Below are 22,492 nucleotides of genomic sequence, written 5' to 3'. Positions count from 1 at the left end.
CCTCTCGACCAGATACAAAAGAGGGCAAGGCTCCTGTTAGCAAGTGCTACATGCTAAAATCCCCTCTTCATCACAACAGGATGAACACAAAGGAGGGCAGGGCTCCTGCAGCTTTAACTGCTGTGATAAAGAGGGAATTTCACCCGGTGCTGCATGCATACAAGGAGGACAGGGCTCCTGTATCTTTAACACTTGTATAGAAAAGGGAATTTCAGCAGGTGTCCTTTGTATGCATGCAGCGCCTGGTGAAATCCCCTCTTGTTTCTGGTCAGGAGGGCAGGGCTCCTGCAGTTTAACTGTAGTGATGAAGAGGGGATTTCAGCAAGTGCCATTTGTATGCATGCAGCACCTGGTGAAATTCCCTCTTCATCACAACAGCTAAAGCTGAAGGAACTATACTAGAGTGATCAGATACAAAAGAGGTGCAGGGCTCCTGCAGCTTTGACTGTTGTGATGAAGTGGGAATTTCACCAGGTACTCCACATATACAAATGACACCTGCTGAAATTCCCTTTTCGGTGCAACTGTCAAAAGATACAGGAGCCCTGCCTTCTTTTCCATATAGTCACCCTAGATGGAAACCCACTGGGTGACTTTGGGCGAGTCGCAGACTCTCAGCCTAACCTATCTAATGGGCTAGGGGTCATTAGTGTATTAAAAAGCCAAGTAAAGAGAGATGTATAAAATTATGTTTGGTGTGGAAAAAGTTCTCCCTGTCTCATACTACTAGTACTCAAAGGGGTTGTCCAGTGGAGCTGAACGGTGGGAGATTCAGGACAAATCAAAGGTACTTCTTCGCACATTATATAGTTAAACAATAGATTAAGGCTATCAGTAGCTGTCATGAGGCCTACTTATTATTAACTTCTTATTAAGATTTTTAACCAACCATTTGGCTGGACACACTAGGACTTACTTCTAACTAAATGTGCATAGGGTTGGACTGTAACTGATCATCCTTTTTTTATTGAGCTTGTGAAGCAGTTAGAGAAATACAACACCAAGCATTTAACCATCACGAAATCGCAGTTCTCAACAGCTACTTACTTAGGAGCAATTGTTTTTGGAAGCCAAAGTCTGGTGTAATAATATGCCATCAAAGTGCAATTTACATTTTTTAAAAAAATATTAAATCCATTATTCTCTAGCTGAAGATGGTCAAACTGCTGTATCCTGAAGGTCCAGGACTGAACTGCTAGGAAAAACAAAACAAACGAATCCAGCACAGTTAATGGCCAAGAGAAATTATTTTAAAAAATTGCAAATTCAGTTGGCCCGTAGGCAATGGGGGCTTTCATCAGCATAGGCAGGGTGGGGATTCTGATGGGAATATGGTATGGGATAAAGAGTTAAAACCCTTCTCCTCCCATGCAATAGTTCTGTTCTAGCTGTTGCATCTAGTTCAGCCCTAAGGAAGAAAATGCTGAAATTGATTGACTCTTGAGCAGGAGTAGAGGAAATTGGCTGGAGGAGAAATTAGCCAGCTGTTGAAGACAGCGCTTCTATAATAATAATAATAATAATAATAATAATAATAATAATAATAATAATTCTATTTCTTACCCGCCTCTCTGTCTGCATCAGGGACAGGGGATTCCAGTCATTTGACCGGTCCTGTCTAGGTACGTGCCTTTGAGAAGCGACATCACACTTCAACTCGTGCATGTCAGTGGCTTCTCCAATGGATAACCTTTGGAGGGTTCTGATGACTCCCCAACGCAGGGCAGTGTGCACTGGGCACGTCCACATGCTGTATGGACATCATCCCCTTGCACCACATTTATTCAGTTGTTCCCCAAGGTTATGATGGGTACCTTGCAGTGGTGTGCTGCCTATCTGTTATTTTACTTAGTATATGATTTACGGTTGTGTGTTTGAGTTTACTGGGGCTGCTGCTTCAAACCACTGAAAAAAGTCCGAAAGACAAAGAAATCATAGCTACTACTATCTCAAGTTACTAAGTATCCCGTTTTGCGTATCCTCCTCCCTCCAACATTGGGATTAGAGGATGCTTCACATCAGGTGATCACTTATCACAATTGGGCGTTGAATCTGTCAATCATCAAGGTGGGAAAAAAGCGCTTCCCCCCCTCCCGTTTTAGCCATTCTATAAAAATTATAGCACGCAAAATGCACGATGAAAACTTTTGAAAATCCAACACAAATTACCCCCAATCATCAATGATGTCTATGCACAGTAAGTTTCAGGGATCTATCTTTTTTTTTTTTTTTTAAAGGTTACAGTCGTATTTTCAGCCAATGCAATCCTATGGGGAAAAAGCCAAAATGGCGGGCGGAGTGCCTAAAACAAGCGGAGCGCTCCACAAATCAGCGCCCCGCCCCATGTTGCTCCGCTGCGCCCCTGACTCGCTTCTCCTCCGCCTTTACCAGAGGCGAATCAGGCCGCTCCGATGCCGCTTCTACGACCCGAAGCGAAGCGGAGCACCGCCCTAGTCTTTATAGCTTTCTTAAATGCTGAAAGACTGTTAAGTTGACGAATCTCCTCCAGCAGGCCATTCCACAGTCTGGGAGCAGCAGAAGAGAAGGTCCTCTGGGTAACAGTTGTTAATCTAGTTTTTACTGACTGAAGTAGAGTCTTCCCAGAGGACCTGAGTGTGCAGGGAGGATTGTACAGGAGAAGGAGATCCCGCAGGTAGCCTAGACCCAAACCATGTAGGGCTTTAAAGCTGATAACCAACACTTTATACTTTGCCCGGAAAATAATTGGCAGTAAATATTTACTGTGTAATCTGTACAGCACCATGTACATTGATGGTGCTATATAAATAAATAATAATAATAATAATAATAATAATAATAATAATAATAATAATAATACAGCCAGTGAAGAGATTTTAAAACTGGTGTAATGGGGTCACCCCTAGGTGTACCAGTGACCTACCAAAGGACTTTCCTAGTCATGGACAAGCATGCTTTGAGCCTTTTAAACATTCCCGTTTGTAGAACACTCTGGAATACTGGAGAACGTAATCTCATGTAGATGCCAAATCTTTCGAGAAAACGGTGTTTACAAACTTTCTGGAGTGCACGGTCGCAATTAGTCATCTTAATCATAATTCCAAACGTCTCCAGAGATGAAAAAGCACAGCTCCTTAAATGCATCCCAAGGGACGGCAGGTTTTACGTGCAAAATGGATGGCTTTTTGCCTGTCCCCTCTTTGAATGGGAGACCGAACTGTGTGCGGTCAAAATTCTGCACTCCAGAGTGGACAAACTGAAGGTCATGCAGCTGTACTGCAGTGGTGAAAGGATGCAGGAACAACAAGAAGGCATGAAAGGGACTACTGCAAAGCAACAAGGCCGCCTTGAGGCCCAGCATTGGGCAAAAGGCGGGATACAAATAAATATAATAATAATAATAACAACAACAATTTATTTATTTATTTATTTATTACATTTTTATACCGCCCAATAGCCGAAGCTCTCTGGGCGGTTCACAAAAATTAAAACCACAAAAAACATTCAACAAGTTAAAAACACAATTACGAAATACAGTATAAAAAGCGCAACCAGGATAAAACCACACAGCAAAGTTGATTATAAGATTAAAATACAGAGTAAAAACAGTAAAATTTAAATTTAAGTTAAAATTAAGTGTTAAAATACTGAGTGAATAAAAAGGCCTTCAACTGGCGATGAAAGCAGTACATTGTAGGCGCCAGGTGGACCTCTCTGGGGAGCTCGTTCCACAACCGTGGTGCCACAGTGGAGAAAGCCCTCCTCCTGGTAGCCACCTGCCTCACTTCCTTTGGCAGGGGCTCACGGAGAAGGGCCCCTGTAGATGATCTTAAGGTCCGGGTAGGTACATATGGGAGGAGGCGTTCCTTCAAATAACCTGGCCCCAAACCGTTTAGGGCTTTGAATGTCAATACCAGCACTTTGAATTGGGCCCAGACCTGGACTGGCAGCCAATGAAGCTGGAAAAGGACTGGCGTAATGTGATCTCGTCGGCCAGTCCCTGTTAGTAAACGGGCTGCCCTATTTTGTACCAGCTGAAGCTTCCGGACAACAACAACAACAACAACAAGGGTTGTGTCCAGTGGAAGAAAAGGAAGGAAGCGTTTTAACTTTCACATTAAATTAAATGGTGTCTTCAAAGGACTTGACGTCGGTTGGATTGTATTATGCCCAGTGTAATTTACTCTTACTGCCGCTGTTCAGAAGTAGATGATCTGTTCGTTCATTTCTTACAAACTTCTTATGCCAAGTTTGTTACGTGAGAACAGCATCACATTTTTTAGGTGCCTGGGATCTTTTCAGAATTGTTGGCTACGCAGGCGTGCGGTGCTTGTACTCCCAGATTCTTTCTAATGCAGCAGCACAACTCTCTGGCTGCATTCGGACAACACGATAGTCTAGCTGAGCAGAGAGAAAATTGAGTTTGGAGGCCGGAAGCTTGAGTATGAAATGATTAATTCATGCCTTCTGGTTTCCTTTTCAAATGTGTCAGGTGTGGTGGAGCGTCCTTACGCCAGTGACCATTTGTGTGATAGAGGGGAACAGAAACTGGATTGAAATATTTACGTGTCAAATTAAGGCCTGCCTTTTTGTATGCATATGCATAGCCAGCATGCAGGAAAGGGATGGCACTTTGCAGGAATAAATAAAATGCAGAGGAAAGAGGCTACCAATCTCAGCTAGACTAAGATTATAGCCAGGTAAATGGCTTATTATTTTACTCCCTGCACACTTATGTGAGTAAGGAGAAGCAGGCAGGAAAGGATTCTTGCTCGCCTGTACAGTAGCATTTGGAGTTTCAAGTGTTTTAAGTGATTGGCATGAAATCTAGGACTGAGAAAGTCAAGAAAATGGACATTAGTGGATTTCCACCACATCTGGATGATGTGGAGAGAGCTTGCATGTGAGCGCCTAGCCCATTTTGGATTTTTTTGCAACTAGTACAGACAGAGTTGCTTATGTTTTAACTGGCATTTGCCAGTCAAAGTGAAATAAAGATGAAATAAGGTAGCTTCTGGCTTCTCTCTCCACCCCTTGAGAAAGAGAGAGAGAGAGACTTTTGGAAACACATCAGGGAAAGAAAAAGTGTCAGGCATTTAATCCACAACCGATTTATTCTAGAATGATTGTATCAAAGCCAGAGAACATGGATCCTGGATTGCAGCTACTGACATTTTGGGGATGATTTTAGCAAATCTTGTCATCTGTACAATGATGCGGAGGTTCTTGGCAAATACAGCTGGCTTGTGTATCCTAGTCTGCTGTAGCCATCTGGTCTAGCCATCTTGTCTGAACAAGGGCAAGGTGAATCATATTTAATCTCTCTTCACCCCCCTGTCTGCCTGTAAAATGGGATTGATGATGGTAATGGGAATAATACAGATTCATCTGGACAGGAAAAGCAAGGCTCATTTTTGCTACGTTCATGGAAATGTTGGGTCTCCCACGAGTAAACTCTTCAGGTGGTTGATGTTGATGATGGCGGATTCTGTGTCCACATGTGGCGTTACACCCCACAAGTCAGTTCCCTAATGCATGTCTAGCATTTGTAAGTCTGGTGTGTTTAGAAAGTTGACCTGAGTGGTTGGAGTTAGAATGTCTTGGGAGGGGGAGGAGTGATATGATATTATATATTTTATTATTATTGTTATATTTATTTGTATCCTGCCTTTTGCCCAATGCTGGGCCTCAAGGCGGCCTTACAAAGTTTAAAACATACATTGTGGGGGGGGGGGAACATAAACGTTTAAAATACACAACAAAATTATAAGACATTAACATAGATGGAGGGCCAGATTATTCTGCAAAGGCCTGCTGGAACAAAAAAGTTTTAGCCCGCTTCCGAAAGCCCATCAAGGAAGGAGCCAGCCTAGCTTCCCCGGGAAGAGAGTTCCAGAGCACCGGAGCAGCCACCGAGAAGGCCCTGTCCCGCGTTCCCACCAAACGCGCCTGTGAAGATGGTGGGACTGAAAGAAGGGCTACTCCAGAAGATTTTAAAGCACGGGCAGGCTCATAAGGGAGAATACGGTCTTTCAAATAATATATAAGGGAATGACTGAGGAGATTGTGAGCTCTCTGTGTAAGCTCTGTATGTTACTCTTGGTGCGTAGAGTACCTGGGTTCTGGAGAATTTGAGGTTCAGTGTAGAGAGTGGTGTCTTTTGAGGGTGGTGTGTGATAGTTGGTGTACATTAATCAATACTGACATGTAATAAAGTTCAAGAGTGAATGTGTGAGAGAAAGGAAAGCGTGTATGAGAAGAGTGAAAGGATTGGATGAGAGGTTTTAAAAAGGTTTTTTTTAAAAAACTTTTATTATGAAACAAAGCTTGTGAACTTTTAAAACAAAATTTTAATCGGTTTGTTTTAACTACCACAAAAATCCCACGTGTCTGTTTGGCAATTATCATATGCTGTCATTTACATTTAACACCCACTCTTCACCTCAATATATATATATATATATATATATATATATATATATATATTTCACAGCGCTTTAATTTATTACTGAAATCCTTCCAATTTAACCCCTTTCGCCACATAGTTTGGAGAAAGGCGGTGGTTGTCCCTCGTCCCAGGCTCCTCAAGCGGTGAGAGGCTTAGCTTGAGCAGGGAGTGTCCACGGTCAGGCCTGTTGTTCAGAGCCTGTGTCGTGGCACCACCCTGCCATTATACTTTAGGAAGAATGGTGATTCTTAGAGCTCCTGATGTAGAATCTAATTTTAAAGGTTAATTCTTTAACGTGTACAAAACAGAAGGCAGCAGTTAGAATGAACAGAACAAAATGGTGCTAACCAGCATACAAACTGCAATACTAAATATGAACAAAAATTGGGGTAAGGGATTCCAAGAAACATTTTAATTAACAATAGTGCCACAATTTATAATGTAAAAGCAGGTATAATGTAACAGCTGCTAACTTCGAGGCTCGACTTCTGCAATGCACTCTACATAGGGCTGCCTTTGTGCCTAGTCCAGAAACTTCAACTAGTTCAAAATATGGCAGCCAACCTAGGGAGGACCACATTACACCAGTTTTAAAATCTCTTCACTGGCTGCCAATTAGTTTCCGGGCGAAGTATAAAGTGTTGGTTATCACCTTTAAAGCCCGACATGGTTTGGGTCCAGGCTACCTGCGGGATCGCCTTTCTCGCGTACAATCCACCCTGCACACTCAAGTCCTCTGGGAAGAATGTACTCGTCAACAAAAACAAGGCTGACAAGTATTACCCAGAGGACTTTTTCTCATGCCGCTCCCAGTTTGTGGAATGGCTTGCCGGGAGAGATTCGTCAACTTAACAGTCTTCCAGAATTTAAGAAAGCCATAAAGACTGATCTCTTCCGGCAGGCCTACCCAGTTGAATTTTAAGATGCCTTTTTGAATGGTGTGCTGCTTTTAATGATGCACTGGTTTAAAACATTTGAATTAGTTGTATGTATTTTATGGTGTTTTGATTTGTGTTGTACCCCGCCTCAATCAAGAGGGAGAGGTGGGTAACTATTATTATTATTATTATTATTATTATTATTATTATTATTATTATTATCATCATCATCATCATCATCATCATCATCATCAATAGATACTTAATCAAACAAAAGTAGTTTTGAGTTGAAAAATGCTTGATAAGACACATTTAGTTGACAATATCTGGCACTTACTATTTAGTGCTCAGAGCAAACAAAAGTATTTTATAGTAGTGAAACGCTTAACATGCAATAAAGAAATGTTGTGCAAGTTGGTGCCCTCTTTGCATTTCCTCTTTTTTGGCGATGCAAAAGGTTTTGGTTGTAATGGAAACCAGTTTGCTTTGCTAGTTTAGCCGCTACTGATTACAAGAGGCACCAAGTAGGGGCAATCACGCAGTGTGCACAAGCACGGTGTTCGTGAACGATTGGAAAGGATCTGTTCATGCTGGTATTTTTTTAAAAAATGGACATGGGATGTAATATATCGATTCATTGCCTCTATGAGTTGAGCTGTCTAGGCCAGCATGCGGAAGTGGCAGTTGTCATGTAATTGCATATTATTGACTGATTGCCCGTTAAAGCCACTGGGTTTGAAAAGGGATCCATAGCAATCAATCGTCAAAGGATAAGCTTTTGAGAAGGGAAGGAATTGATGGGTAAGTCCAGCTCTGTATCTGATGCCCTAACTTCTCATGGGTTAGAGTACCGCCCAGAGAGCTTCGGCTATTGGGCGGTATAAAAATGAAATAAATAAATGAATAAAATAAATACTACAGCAATAGAGGAATAAAAGGACAGGATCATACAATGTCTGTATCCTCTTCCTGACGGCCTGCTTTCAGTGTCTGGTGTTTTCAAAGACTCTGAACTGTCCTTCAGAGTTCTGAGTATCCTCTACTTCTGTTGGCATCGGAGTTTTGGCTCCTTAAAACATTTGACTGTAAGGTCAGTCAGTTGAAAAAGGCAAGGAAGGAGGAGCAGGACTTTTAAGGGCTCATCTACACCAAGCAGGATATTCCACTATGAAAGTGGTATATAAAAGGCAGGAGCCACACAACTGCTTTATAGTGATACTGAAGTGCACTGCAGAATCTACACTACTGCTTTATAGTGGTAATGAAGTGCACTGACAGCTGTTGGGGCCCAGGACACCTCTACACCAAGCAGGATATTCCACTATGAAAGCTGTATATAAAAGACAGGAGCCGCACTACTGCTTTATAGTGGTATTGAAATGCACTGACCACTGTTGGGGCCCATGACACATACCATATACTGCTTTCATACCACTTTCATAGTATTATATCCTGCTTGGTGTAGATGTGCCATGGGCACTGTAAATCCTGCAGTGCACTTCAATACTGCTATAAAACAGTAGTGTGGCTCCTGCCTTGTATATACTGCTTTCATACCACTTTCATAGTAGAATATCTTGCTTGGTGTAGATGAGCCCTAAGCCAGCAAACTTGGTCAGTATAGACACCTTAGAAATAAAGTGAAGGGTTTTTTTTAAATGCCCAATAACAGAGGTTCCCTCTTTCGGCAGGAATTTCTTGTTGATGTTGAGTTGTTTATTGGTACCGATCAAGGGACAGTAGTTCCAGAAAATAGTTTGGATCTAAAGGTGTCCTTCCATAATCAGAAGGTGTCTTCCATTCATGGAAGAGCAGCTTTGCAGCATGCTGGAAAGTTAGGTGAGAAAATGATATTTAAACCAGATAGTTCCACTAGAATTTCAAGAGTTTGAGTAACTTCTTATGGAAGATGAAGGATGAGAAGTGTTTAAAGACACACATGGTCTTACACAAGCACTTGAGGAACATGCTAGTAATTTCTTTTCCTTTCATTGTACTTTGGATCAAACCCACTTCCAACAAAGCCAATGAAAAATAGAAATACTGCCAAACCACGGCTTGGCATTTCATCTAAACCTACAGCAGCTTACTAACCATAGTTTGCGTGGGGCTGCCAAACCAAGGTATTAAACCATGGCTTGAAGCTGGTTTGCAAGCCGCAGTTTGTGGTTTGCTGTTATCTCTGAATTCACAGACCATTGATGAGTCAGAATTGGGACCATTCGCCACATCAAGAAAGCTTGGTGCACCGTGGGGATGGAAGTGAAATTATGAATTTACAAAACTGAATGCTCAGCAGATGGAAAATGAAAGCGGACAATCAGCTCTGAACCATGGGTTACTGCTGTATGTTTGGAAGCTCAAGCTATGCTGTGGGTTTTAACTATGGTTAGCACAAACTAGCTTTGTACCATGTCTGAATTCAGTCACTTGCAGTTTTGTGATTCAAAATTTTAGCTGAAAGGGGGATTTAGGAAGGTTTTAAACTGGGATGTGCTCTATTACTAAACATATCGGGACTCTAGGTGTGCATGGCCAGACAAGGTACATTTCAAGGCATCTCTATTAGTATTTCAGAATTCAGCTGAAAATACGGTACTTTATCTTCAGAATTTCCTCCCCGAATAATGCAGCTGGAATCAGGAGTTTCTCAAGAGTTCTGCAGCAATCACCCAACGTTTACAGAGGGTTAGTTTCCAGCTGTGTAATCTGGACACATTTTTACTGATTTTATTTCTTTATTTATATAGTACCATCAGCGTGCATGAGGCTTTGCTGAATTCAAGAGGACAAGTTGCTACCCAGGGAGCTTGCAGTTGGAAATCAGGTGCAGGGGGAACCACAGAGCAAAAGAAGGCAGAGGTAAATGGATGTGATTGTTTCAATGACAGGTGCTTAGGCTTAGTTATAGGATGGGTTACAGTAGGAGAAGGGAATGACGGGGTTGTAGCACATCTCTGTTTGTAGTACTTTGCTTGAGGTCCTTCTCGGTGGCTGCTCCAGTGCTCTGGAACTCTCTTCCCGGGGAAGCTAGGCTGGCTCCCTCCTTGATGGGCATTTGGAAGCAGGCTAAAACTTTTTTGTTCCAGCAGGCCTTTGGAGAATAATCCGGCCCTCCATCTATGTTAATGTCTTATAATTTTGTTGTGTATTTTAAATGTTTATGGTTTTGTTCCCCTCCCCCCCCCCCATGTATATTTTAAACTTTGTAAGGCCGCCTTGAGGCCCAGCATTGGGCAAAAGGCGGGATACAAATAATAATAATAATAATAATAATAATAATACTTAGGGTGACCATTTGAAAAGGAGGACAGGGCTCCTGTATCTTCAACAGTTGTATTGAAAAGGAAATTTCAGCAGGTGTCATTTGTATACATGGAGAACTTGGTGAAATTCCCTCTTCATCACAGCAGTTAAAGCTGCCCTCTTTTAAATCTGGTCACTCTAGTATAGCTCCTGCAGCTTTAACTGTGGTGATGAAGAGGGAATTCTACCAGGTTCTCCATATATACAAATGACACTGCTGAAATTCCTTTTCTATGCAACTGTTAAAGGTACAGGAGCCCTGTCCTCCTCTTCATATGGTCACCCTAGTACTACTATACTTTATTGCTTGGGTCCGAGGACCATTAAGCTGTCTCCAGTATTCGAGGCAGTAAGCCTGTGTACGCCAGTTGCTGGGGAACATGGGCGGGAGGGTGCTGTTGCACCATGTCCTGCTTGTTCATCCCTGGCTGGTTGCCCACTGGACTAGATGGACCCTTGGTCTGATCCAGCATGGCTCTTCTTATGTCCTTATGATAAAAACAATATCAATCATTAAAACAGTAAAAGGCTTACATGTTTTGGTCAAAAACCACAATTTAAAATCAGCACAGAAAATATTAAGAAAATGAATAAAATTAAACAAAATGTAGCTTATATGACCATAAAACGTTGCAATTAAAAGGCTAAAACAGGCGTTAAAATCTTATCAAGGTGCAATTTTAAAACGTTCAGATCTCAGAGTTACTATGGCCCTTTACAGAAAGAGGATCAGATGAATAGAGGAACTTTTCCCTGCACCTTGCGGCTTTAATCGCAAATGCTGCAACCCTTTGAACAACAATTTGATTTTCCGGTTGTAGAAGAAAGTCCAGTGTAAAGTGTGACACACACTCTTTTTGGGTGTTGCATTTCCTTTCCTTTTTTTTTTTTTTAAGATGATGTTTCACTCTAGCAGAGAGAGAAACTTTGTGCATACAGCTGTATTCCGGAAGCTAGACAAGCATAATATTGTCTCAGTTATATAAGAACAGGATAGATGGAGGAAACAGTTGATTCCACCCACCTACAACTAAGTCCAGCGCTATCCAATGACTAAAACCTCATAATGACACTATCCACACAAATTTGGTCTGTTTAAAATACAGTGAAATGAGGACGGGAACAAGATTACGACCATGTTCAGACGACACGCTAAGTCATGCTGGTTAAGCATTTTGTGCTAAACATTATGGCTGAGCGTGTAGGGTGACCATAAGAAAAGGAAGACTGGGCTCCTGTATCTTTAACAGTTGTATTGAAAAGGAAATTTCAGCAAGCGTCATTTGTATGTATGGGGAACCTGGTGAGTCCAACCCCCTGCTCAATGCAGGAATCCACCCTAAAGCATCCCTGACAGATGGCTGTCCAGTTGCATCTTGAATGACTCTAGTGTGGGAGAGCCCACAACCTCCCTAGGTAACTGGTTCCATTGTCGTACTGCTCTAACAGTCAGGAAGTTTTTCCTGAAGCCCAGCCAGAATCTGGCTTCCTGTAACTTGAGCCCATTATTCCATATCCTATACTCTGGGATGATGGAGAAGAGATCCTGGCCCTCTTCTGTGTGACAACCTTTCAAGACCTTGAAGAGTGCTGTCATGTCTCCCACCAGTCTTCTCTTCTCCAGGCTCAACATGCCCAGTTCTTTCAGCCTCTCCTCATAGGGCTTTGTTGAGTTTTTAATCGGTCTTAGATAGGTGGAGCCATACTGATGTAATGTCGAACCAACGCTGCAATCCTAATGGCCCTTGGTGGAGATTAAGCCCCATTGAACGCAGTGGGACTTACTTCTGAGTAAACATGCATAGGATTGCACAGTACAGGATGGCTTTGGTTGGTGCCTATTAGACAATGGTCTGGGTCGTAGGGGTGCTGGTGTTACTTCTTACTCCCGATGCAATTCCATGGTTTGAAACCTCTCTCTTTTTCCCTTCTTGCAATGCCCCTGACAAATGTTCAAAAGGATTAACTTGGCTGTTAGGAAAATAATTCATTTTTTGTTTATGTCTCAAAAAGAGCTAAACCTAGTAATGATGAGAGCGGACAGTCTATTTGTTTGTTTGTTTGTTTATTTATTTATTTATTTATTTCGGATCTCCTGTGCATGCCGATGGGTCGGCACTGTCTGCCTCTTCAAGTGAGATGGCATTTCAGGTGCAGGAGGATAAAAACAGTAGACACTATATGCTCCTACTTCCCTTAATTACCAGGGACAGTTCTGGTTTTCTGATACTTATCCCTGGTAAGTATTTTGTTCTTTATTTTTTGCCTTTTGGAGGTGCCTTATTAAAAATGTGTTCGTGTGACTCACTTACATTTTTATTCTTCATGATTCAACTTTCTTCTCTGGTTGTCTAAAAGCTCAGTCTCTCGAGTAGGGTGTGGGTGTATCTTGTCTCGAGGGCACATGGTTCTGAATATACATGCGTGAACATTAAGGAACAATGCAATGCCGCCATTTAACTTCTTGGGTGTTTGCTGGTCTTGTGACCGTAAATAAAATTCATTTAGCTTCTTGGGTGAGGTTTCTTTTGAATGGCTGATAACAGATGCAGGGCAACGAGTGCTTGAATTTGCCTCTCTTTTTTCCCCTCCTCCTTCCTCATCCCCTTTCCTTTTGTGTCATGTTTTTTAGATTGTAAGCCTGTGGTAGGGACTGTCTTAAGAAATGTTTTTGTAAGCCGCCTTGAGAGCCTTTTTGGCTAAAAGGCGGGATAAAAATGCTAAAATAAATAAAGTAAAATTAAATTCTGTTTTTTTCTATCATGTCTTTAATGTAAAGAGCAGAAACCCAACTATGTTAAGTTTAGTGTGTGAGTGTGTGTGTGTGTGTTTATATTCACAGTGTACTTCATACTTGTTCTTGACAAGAGGAGGAGAATGTAATGGCTCAATCCACAGCAACGTATTTTATGATTTAAAACCTCTAACAAATCCTTTTGGGAGGTGATGAAACTGAAGAGAAGAGGTTGCCAACTAAATGTGCTGAGAGATTTGCGAGGGGGCATTAAGGGTGAGAGTTTTAGCTTGAATAATAAATAATCCGAGTTCTTAAGCCTTGCCTGCCTAGCAGCTCCGTAACTGCTGTGTCACTTCAGCAAAATGGAGGAAGAACGTGCTTCTCACTCTTCATTTTGCATTTCACTGATAGTGTCTTAAGGAACTCCATTGCATAAGGTTGGCTCCTGCCTCACCTAGTGGGACTGGATTTTCAGCTCACATGCTGATGGATTAGAAAATCACTCTTTTCTTCACCGCAGCAAACATAGGCCCTTTGTACACCTAAGGATTATCCCACGCAAATGGAAGAATCGTCCCTGCATGCTCCTGGGATCCCCTGTGTGTCATTTGGATGCACAGGGATGATCCCGGGACAATCCCGGGATATAGGCTTGGTGTAGACATGGCCATAATCGTGATTTCACATTGTGTGTGTGTGTGTGTGTGTGGCATACCTATATCTAGATATGATTCTGTTAAATATGTTTCATCCCATAATTTCTGCCCATTAGCAGGTAAATGCTAGCGATGTCAGTGGCGTGTCAAATGGCATCTCTCCTTTAGATGCTGTTGACATACATCCTATTTTTTTGTTCAGTTTGTTTATTCATACATACTATTTGTTTATTCTGGTTGGGTTTCCTTTTGTTGTTTTAAAGATATTTTTATTGATTTCTTGGAAATGATCAAGAAGAGAAAAGGCAACCCAAAAAGAGCACACAAAAATCGGTGTAAACATTTCGTTCTGGTATATGTACTGATTTATTTATTTATTTATTTATTTAAAACTTTTATATCCCGCCCTATATCATTAAGATCTCAGAGCGGCGTACAGTACTCCACTCACGAGTTCTTAACGTATGTTAATGTGATTTTTATCTTTTTATTCCATTTGTGTCCGTTGTTTTCATTTTACTTTACATTATCCATTTTTAACCTGCTTATCTTATTTATTTTAGCTTATCTCTTTACTTGTTTTTATTATGTCGAATTGTGATGGCGTATCGCTTTTAGCAACAAAGATTTCACTCAAACATATCTACAAAACAAAACACTTTTTAGAACAAAGCAGGAAAAAGAATGCAAAACTTTTGAGTCGGGCTATGGTTTTAACTATGAAGGTGGTCAGTGGTATGGAAACAAGCCTATGAGAAAAAATGGTTGAAGAAGTAGTGGGCATTTTCAGCCTGGAGAAGAGAAGGCTGAGAAGGGACTTGATATCACTCTTCAAATAATTGAAGAGCAAATATTTGTTCTCTGCTGCCCCACAGGACAGGGGACTAGATCTGATGAGGTTCAGTTACAGGAGGAGAGATTTTGGTTGAGCATTAAGAAAAGAATCTTGACAATAAGTGGAGTTTGACAATGGAACAAATTGCTTAGAGCAGCCTTTCTCAACCTGGGGCGCTCCAGATGTGTTGGACTACAACTCCCAGAATGCCCCAGCCAGCTCTGCTGGCTGGGGCATTCTGGGAGATGCAGTCCAACACATCTGGAGTGCCCCAGGTTGAGAACCACTGGCTTAGAGGGTGGTGTGCACCCACTCGATGAGGCTTCTCAAGCAGAGGGTTGACAGGCATCTGTTTGGATTTCCAAAACCTGTTGAACTATATGGTCCACAAGTCCGCTTCCAAACCTAAGATTCCATAATCAGACTTGGTGCAAACAGAGCTTTTGGTTGCCTGAAAGGATACAGGAATAGGAAAACCGTGCCTGCTTTCCCTATGAAAATATTAAAAACCAGTAGTAATTCTTGCACAAGCAATTCGTACAATTCCAGCTCTTCAAAAGCCAGCTAACTGCCTACCTGATCGAACTAACCATGGGGTCAAGTTGCTTCTCCACCACGTCAGTGAGTCCTCTTTCTGAATGGTATGTTTCTTTCTGAGTGTAACATCTGATATGTTTCTACTCGTATGAATTATTATTACTCGTATGAATTAATTATACATCTCTTGTGAGGTTTCATAAATTTAGTAAGATAGCAAAATGGTTGGTTGGGTGGGTGTATCTTGTGTGTGTGCGTAAAAATGCTTGGAGCAGGGTAGATTTGATTAAATCATGATTGAAATCACGATTGAAATCACTACTCAGAAAGACTCTATTTAATCATGTGACTCCCCCCCACCAAAGTGCATTCTTCCTCACTATATTTTACACAACTCAGAGTTACCAAAGACTCATTCTTGCTGGTATAATCTTAATATTTACAACCAGAGGAAGGTTTCATTTTTAGAATAGCAGCTTTTCAGATTAGTTTTACAGTTATATCAAAAATACTGATTTGGTTATACTATTAGAAACAGATCGGTAATTATGAAATTATTGCGAGGTGAACTAACTCCAGTTTAATCATTCATATTTGGACAACTTTTCTGCTGTACTTTATTGGAAGGAGAAAAATAATCTTACAGAAACCTCTGGAAGAGCATGACATTGTGAATGGATGAATGGAATTCATTTACCAAAAAATTTAAACAGCCTCATGCTACATCCCCTATTTCTTTGATTCTAAGACACACTTTTTTCCCCCATATAAACATCTCTAAAAATGGGGTGCATCTTAAAATCATGGGTGTGTCTTAGGTTTTTCCCCCCCTGTTGGTGGTACTGAAATTAGTGTGTGTCTTACAATCGATGGCGTCTTACAATCGAAGAAATACGGTAATTAAAAACTAATCCTTATTTCATGACGAATAACCTTTGGACTACAATGTATCTTAAATAGAAAACTATCTTTAGATAGATTTTTTTCCTCAAAAAGCATTTTATTAAAAAAAATCCAACTTAAATTAAAAAAAATCCGATTTAAATAAAAAAATTCCAATTAAAATCATTTTTTTTTAAAAAAAATAAATCATTGTTTTTTATCCACCCTGGCTTGGAGTAACTTCTGCACTAATGAAGATACGGAAATATGGATACCCATGTTTCTGCTGGGTAACACCGTAGGGGTGAACGTTAAGCTAGACCAGTGGTTCCCAAACCTTTTCAGGTAACCGCCCCCTTGGTTCCACAAACTCATACCCAGCGCCCCCTACCCTACACTATAAAAATCATTATTCAGAATAGCAGTTTTCAACGACCCACTAAGGAAGATAATAACAATAAAATTCAAAACAGTAACAATTAATTGAATATTTATTCAAAATCCAATTACATTTTTTTTAATTTATTCAATTAAACATAATTGATGAGCTTGATCAGTGATACCATCTTTTCAAAGTCTGATAGTCATTTAGCAAGAATATTAGGTATCACATTTAGTAACTAGGGTAGAGTACCTCACTGTTCTGTAAATTCTTAATATGATGGATGGGCTTGATGAAGGGATACCAGTTCCCCAATGCCTGGTTTAAAGTCACTTAACATGAGTCTTAAATCACCACGTTTAGTAATCTGGAGTCGATTTCTTTGCTTGGAGAGAAGTAGGCAGACCACACTAAAACCACATTCCACCAGATATGATGTTGGAAATGCAACCAGGAGCTTCTGAATCACTCTCCATAGTGCAGGATAGCGATCAGAAATTGCCTTCTGTAACCAAAACTCCTGGTACGGAAAAGACCACCTTGAGCGCCCCCCTGCCGTCCCCTTTGCCTCTCAGCGCCCCCCTGCCGTCCCCTTGCCTCTTAACGCCGCCCCCCATGCAATCCCACCGCCCCTAAGGGGCGGTACCGCCCACTTTGGGAACCACTGATCTAGACCATTCTAATTTTCCAGAAAAACTTCACAAGAAGCAAAGGTAATGCCTGCTGATTCTCCCCCAGAAGAATCGCCACAGTCTTGCCAAGATGATTATCCTGAGCAAGACAGGATAATGGCGATGTTAAAACACCCAAGGATAAAAGGAAGCGGCAAATAGACTACACAGTACATCGTCTGCAGTCATTACATGTCTAATAAGGACCATTAGAGGCTTATAGCCTTTTCCTTCAGTCCCTTAACTCTTTTAGCTGCTCATTATCCAGTTGATGATAACCTTAAATCCTTATATTATAGCTCTCAAGGATTGTAATTATGAACTATGATGAATCCTCTTTATGCCAGGAGGCTGTGTGGGAGGGTTTTCTTTAAAATAGCGTCTCAGAATCAGGAGTTGTATCCCCCACCACCACGTTAGCAGTCTTTCTTTTTCTTTGGTTTGTTTTGCGTCTCAGAAACAAGGTCAACGTTTCTCCTTCACTTTCCCAAGCTCACAGTGTTCTACTGCTTTTCTTAACTCCGTAGTGCCATCATTAACCACGACGGGGAGGAATGGAATAGAATAGAATAGAATGCGTATTTCTTACCCGCCTCTCCCTCTGGATCGAGGCGGGCAACAACATTAAATACAAAATCGCCCTAAAATGCGTTAAACTGGTTCAAAACATATATAACTGATCCAATATTAAAATAACAATTGGACATGTTAAAAAAAAACACATCTGGGTAGGCCTGCCAGAAGAGAGTTATTTATTTATTGCATTTTTATACCGTCTGATAGCTGAAGCACTCTGGGTGGTTCACAGAAATTAAAACCATTCGAAGTATAAAACAAACAACATAAAAGCATGATATAAAATACAGTATCAAAACACAACCAGGATAAAATCTGCAGCAGTGCAGAAATACAAATTTAAAATACAAGTTTAAATCAGCAAAGTTGAAATTAAGTTGATAGGCTGTTAAAAGGCTGAGAGAATAAAAAGGTCTTCCCTTGGCATCTAAAAGAGTATAGTGTAGGTGCCAGGTGAACCTCCTTAGGGAGCCGGGGTGCCACAGCAGAGAAGGCCCTGCTCCCCGTAAGGGAAAGGGTAACTTTTGTAAGTCTTGCCCTCTTTTTTGTCTGTTTGTGAGATACCTTAAATACCTTCTCCTGGAAGCTTTTACAGGACACACCAAGGTATAGAATGTTTCACTGCAAAGGTGTATGCCGACGTAACCCATCTGCTCTCAGCCACAGTGTTGACTCTTGTAATGTTGATATAATAATGATTACTTTATCCACACACACATTGTAAACATTTTTTAAAAATTACCCTGATACTCAGAAAAAGATTAAGACATGTGTTAAATGGGTCATGAACTCCTACCTTTTCTTTTGGGATAGAGAGACCACTGTGCCATCTGAGCTACGCTAAAATCCTGGATTTCTGAATTGGGTTTTTGAGGCAGCAATCACTTCCCACCGGGAAAGACCCTTCAAAAGGCTATAAAATGGACCAGGAAGTTCCTACTCCAGACAGTTGGTATGACAAATGTTGTGCTGTCATTCATTGGCTAAAATTGTTGAAAGGGGAGGGAGCAAGGATAAATTCCTGGAGGCAAAGGCTATCTACTAGCCCTCATGGTTGTGTGCTATCTCCAGTATTCGGGGCAGTAAGGCTGTGTGCACCAGTTGCTGGGGAACATGGGTGGGAGGATGCTGTTGCACCATGTCCTGCTTGTTCATCCCTGGCCGATGGCTGGTTGGCCACTGTGTGAAGAGAGTGCTGGACTAGATGGACCAGATGGACTAGATGATGATGGTGGTGGTGGAGGAGGAGGAGGAGAAGGAGAAGGAGGAGAAGTCCTGCTTGTCCATCCCTGGCCGATGGCTGGTTGGCCACTGTGTGAAGAGAGTGCTGGACTAGATGGACCAGATGATGGTGGTGGTGGTGGTGGAGGAGGAGGAGAAGGAGAAGGAGAAGGAGAAGGAGGAGAAGTCCTGCTTGTCCATCCCTGGCCGATGGCTGGTTGGCCACTGTGTGAAGAGAGTGCTGGACTAGATGGACCAGATGATGGTGGTGGTGGTGGTGGTGGTGGTGGTGGAGGAGGAGAAGGAGAAGGAGAAGGAGGAGAAGTCCTGCTTGTTCATCCCTGGCCGATGGCTGGTTGGCCCCTGTGTGAACAGAGTGCTGGTCTAGATGGACCCTTGGTCTGATCCAGCATCAGGGCACTTCTGATGTTCCTATTTTCTTTTGCTTTCAAAATGCATGGGTAGAATAGTGACTGTGCGTTTTGCTTCATATCTCAGGTTCAACAAGGGCTAGAGATGCTTTTTTTTTTTTTAAAAAAATGAAAGCTGGGAATCTGAGAATTAAGATTCATCTAGGTTGGTGGAACTGCCTCCCCTTTGCCTGTTCTTGCGGAATGCCCGTAGATGGAAGCTCCCCCCGCCCTCCCATGGCTACTATGTCCTAAAAATCCTTCCACGAAAACACAAATGTTCTGCAGCTTGCAAACTCATCTAAGCTGATTAATTTGTTTACCCCTCCACATAAAAGAATGTTCCTTGACTGCCTATTTTCTGAAACCATTTGCAGTGGCTAGTCGAAAATGCTGACCTTCTCGGGCCTAAAAGATGGAGGCTGAATGCTGAAAGCATTCTCTGTAGGAGAGGATGCGGATTTCAGTAGATTAAGCCTCAAATGGGTCGAAGGGTAACCACTGACCTTTCCTGCACAACTAGAGAGGAAAAAGGGATTGGCCTGTTGTGATAAGGTTGGATCTCCTTAAGTAGGATTTTGCACAAAGCAGGGACTAGCTAAAAGGGAATCCTCAAAGCTGCACAGTATTCTTAGAAACCACATCTTGAAAACCACATTTTGCTGTAAACATCATAGTATTTATTTATTTATTTATTTGCCTCTTCAGAGCTGATATAACCTGTTTACAAGTGACTGTTTGAAAAACTGTCGGCAGTTTGAATATACTTCAGAATATGTTTGTGATATACCTCACCACAAGCGGTATTATTATTTATTTATTTAAAATATTTATATCCCGCCCTATATCACTAAGATCTCAGGGCGGCGTACAGATAAAAACATACAGTATAAAACAATAAATATACAGTATAAAACAATAAATATACTGTGTTTTAACATACACAGTTAAAAACAAATTAAACCATGAACCAAGTTAAAACGATATATAATTTAAAAGCAATAGATACAGTTAAAACAAACAATGTGCCAGTGAGTTTAACCGTCAATGGCTTTGTTAAAAAGCCATATTTTTACTTGGCGTCGAAATGCAATCAATGTTGGCGCTAATCAGGCCTCCAAGGGGAGGGCATTCCACAGTCGGGGGGCCACCACAGAGAAGGCCCTCTCCCTTGTCCCATCATAATGTATATGTTGCATTGATGGGATGCGGAGAAGGGCTCCTCCAACAGATCTCAGGTCTCGGGCAGGCATATATAAGGAGAGGCGCTCTCTCAAATATCGAGGTCCCAAGCCGTTTAGGGCGTTAAATGTCATTACCAGCATTTTTAAAATGATTAGGATCAGGCCTTCAGACAGGATGGAAGCAGTTAAGGATCTAGTGAATAATAATAATAACAACAATAATAATAATAATAATATAGAATCCAGTTAAGTTGCGCAGTCTTCTTGACTTAACCCTAGTCTTCTCTCTCCCTTGCTTTTAAAGAACTAGGAATCCATGTTGTCATAGAAACTGCAGCTGATTGAAGCATCCAAATTTAGAAGGAACTTTAATACATGTATATGTATTAGACACCAGAGTTTGTCACTGAGAAAGCTGTCTTAATTTTTTTTTTTTTTTTTTTTGCTCAGGAGGAATATTTCTCCAGACATTGCTAGAGTTGTAATTGGCCCAATGAATGAGCATTTTTGTTTACATGTGAAATGCCCTAATTTGGTATGAAAAGGAGTTATGGTAGACTTCATTTCCACCCCCACCCCCCTCAACTCCTTATTCCTTTTGAGGAATGTAAAGCACATAAGGATCACTTGAGTATATTTTGCATTCTAATCATTTGTTTAAAGCTTTTGAGAGAACAGTCATTGTTTAAAACAACAACATAATTTGTACGTAAAAAAAAAAAAAGAGGCCCTGATGTTACATTAAGCAATAGTATTGCCTCGGGTAACAAATGGTTATGAACCAAAATCCTGGTGTACATAATTTTTTCTTCCTTTCGCCTTCCTTACATTGGCTTCCTCGTTCTCTGGCTAGTAATGGAATGGCTGGGCCTCTGGAGGCATCTTGTGCAAGAGCTCTATGGCGCATGCTCCTGAACACCTATTGTGGGGTTGGGATCTCATGGAGAGAGTAGACTAGGCCTCCGTGAAACCCATGATCATAGAATCATAGAATAGTGGAGTTGGAAGGGGCCTATAAGGCTATCGAGTCCAACCCCTTGCTCAATGCAGAGTTGGAAGGGGCCTATAAAGCCATCGAGTCCAACCCCCTACTCAATGCAGAGTTGGAAAGGGCCTATAAGGCCATCGAGTCCAACCCCCTACTCAATGCAGAGTTGGAAGGGGCCTATAAGGCCATCGAGTCCAACCCCCTACTCAATGCAGAGTTGGAAAGGGCCTATAAGGCCATCGAGTTCAACCCCCTGCTCAATGCAGAGTTGGAAGGGGCCTCTAAGGCCATTGAGTCCAACCCCCTGCTCAATGCAGGAATCCACCCTAAAGCATCCCTGACAGATGGTTGTCCAGATGCCTCTTGAATACCTCTAGTGTGGGAGAGCCCACAACCTCCCTAGGTCATTGGTTCCATTATTGTACTGCTCTAACAGTCAGGAACTTTTTCCTGATGTCCAGCCGGAATCTGGCTTCCTGTAACTTGAGCCCGTTATTCCATGTCCTGCACTCTGGGAGGATCGAGAAGGGATCCTGGCCCTCCTCTGTGAGACAACCTTTTAAGTTTTTGAAGAGTGCTATCCTGTCTCTCCTCAATCTTCTCTTCTCCAGGCTCAACATGCCCAGTTCTTTCAGTCTCTCTTCATAGGGCTTTGTCTCCAGCCCCCTGATCATCCTCGTTGCTCTCCTCTGAACATTGCCACATGGCATAAGTGTCTGTGTCTCCTACTTATTTGCCAAGTGTGGTTTGCCTATTCTTTCTCATCGCTTTTCTCTCCACACACATCCTTTTTCTTTCTTTC

The 22,492-nt window shown here is 41.7% G+C and overlaps 1 protein-coding gene across 3 annotated transcripts in view; it reads left to right on the top strand.

Moving 5' to 3' along the window:
• EHMT1 (euchromatic histone lysine methyltransferase 1) overlaps positions 1-22,492 on the top strand; it is a 144,774-nt gene that overhangs the window by 2,725 nt on the left and 119,557 nt on the right. For 2 of the 3 annotated variants that reach the window (XM_063144772.1, XM_063144767.1), the window contains exon 2: positions 10,056-10,167. The exons of the other annotated variant lie outside the window; for it this stretch is intronic. In XM_063144772.1, coding sequence (XP_063000842.1) covers positions 10,056-10,167 — 112 coding nt within the window. The remainder of the gene's footprint in view (positions 1-10,055; positions 10,168-22,492) is intronic. 3 annotated transcript variants of the gene reach the window in all.

Source organism: Elgaria multicarinata, chromosome 19 (assembly GCF_023053635.1).
Source record: "Elgaria multicarinata webbii isolate HBS135686 ecotype San Diego chromosome 19, rElgMul1.1.pri, whole genome shotgun sequence".
In the NCBI taxonomy this organism is placed as follows: Eukaryota; Metazoa; Chordata; class Lepidosauria; order Squamata; family Anguidae; genus Elgaria; species Elgaria multicarinata.
This window is presented reverse-complemented; position numbering and strand designations above follow the sequence as displayed.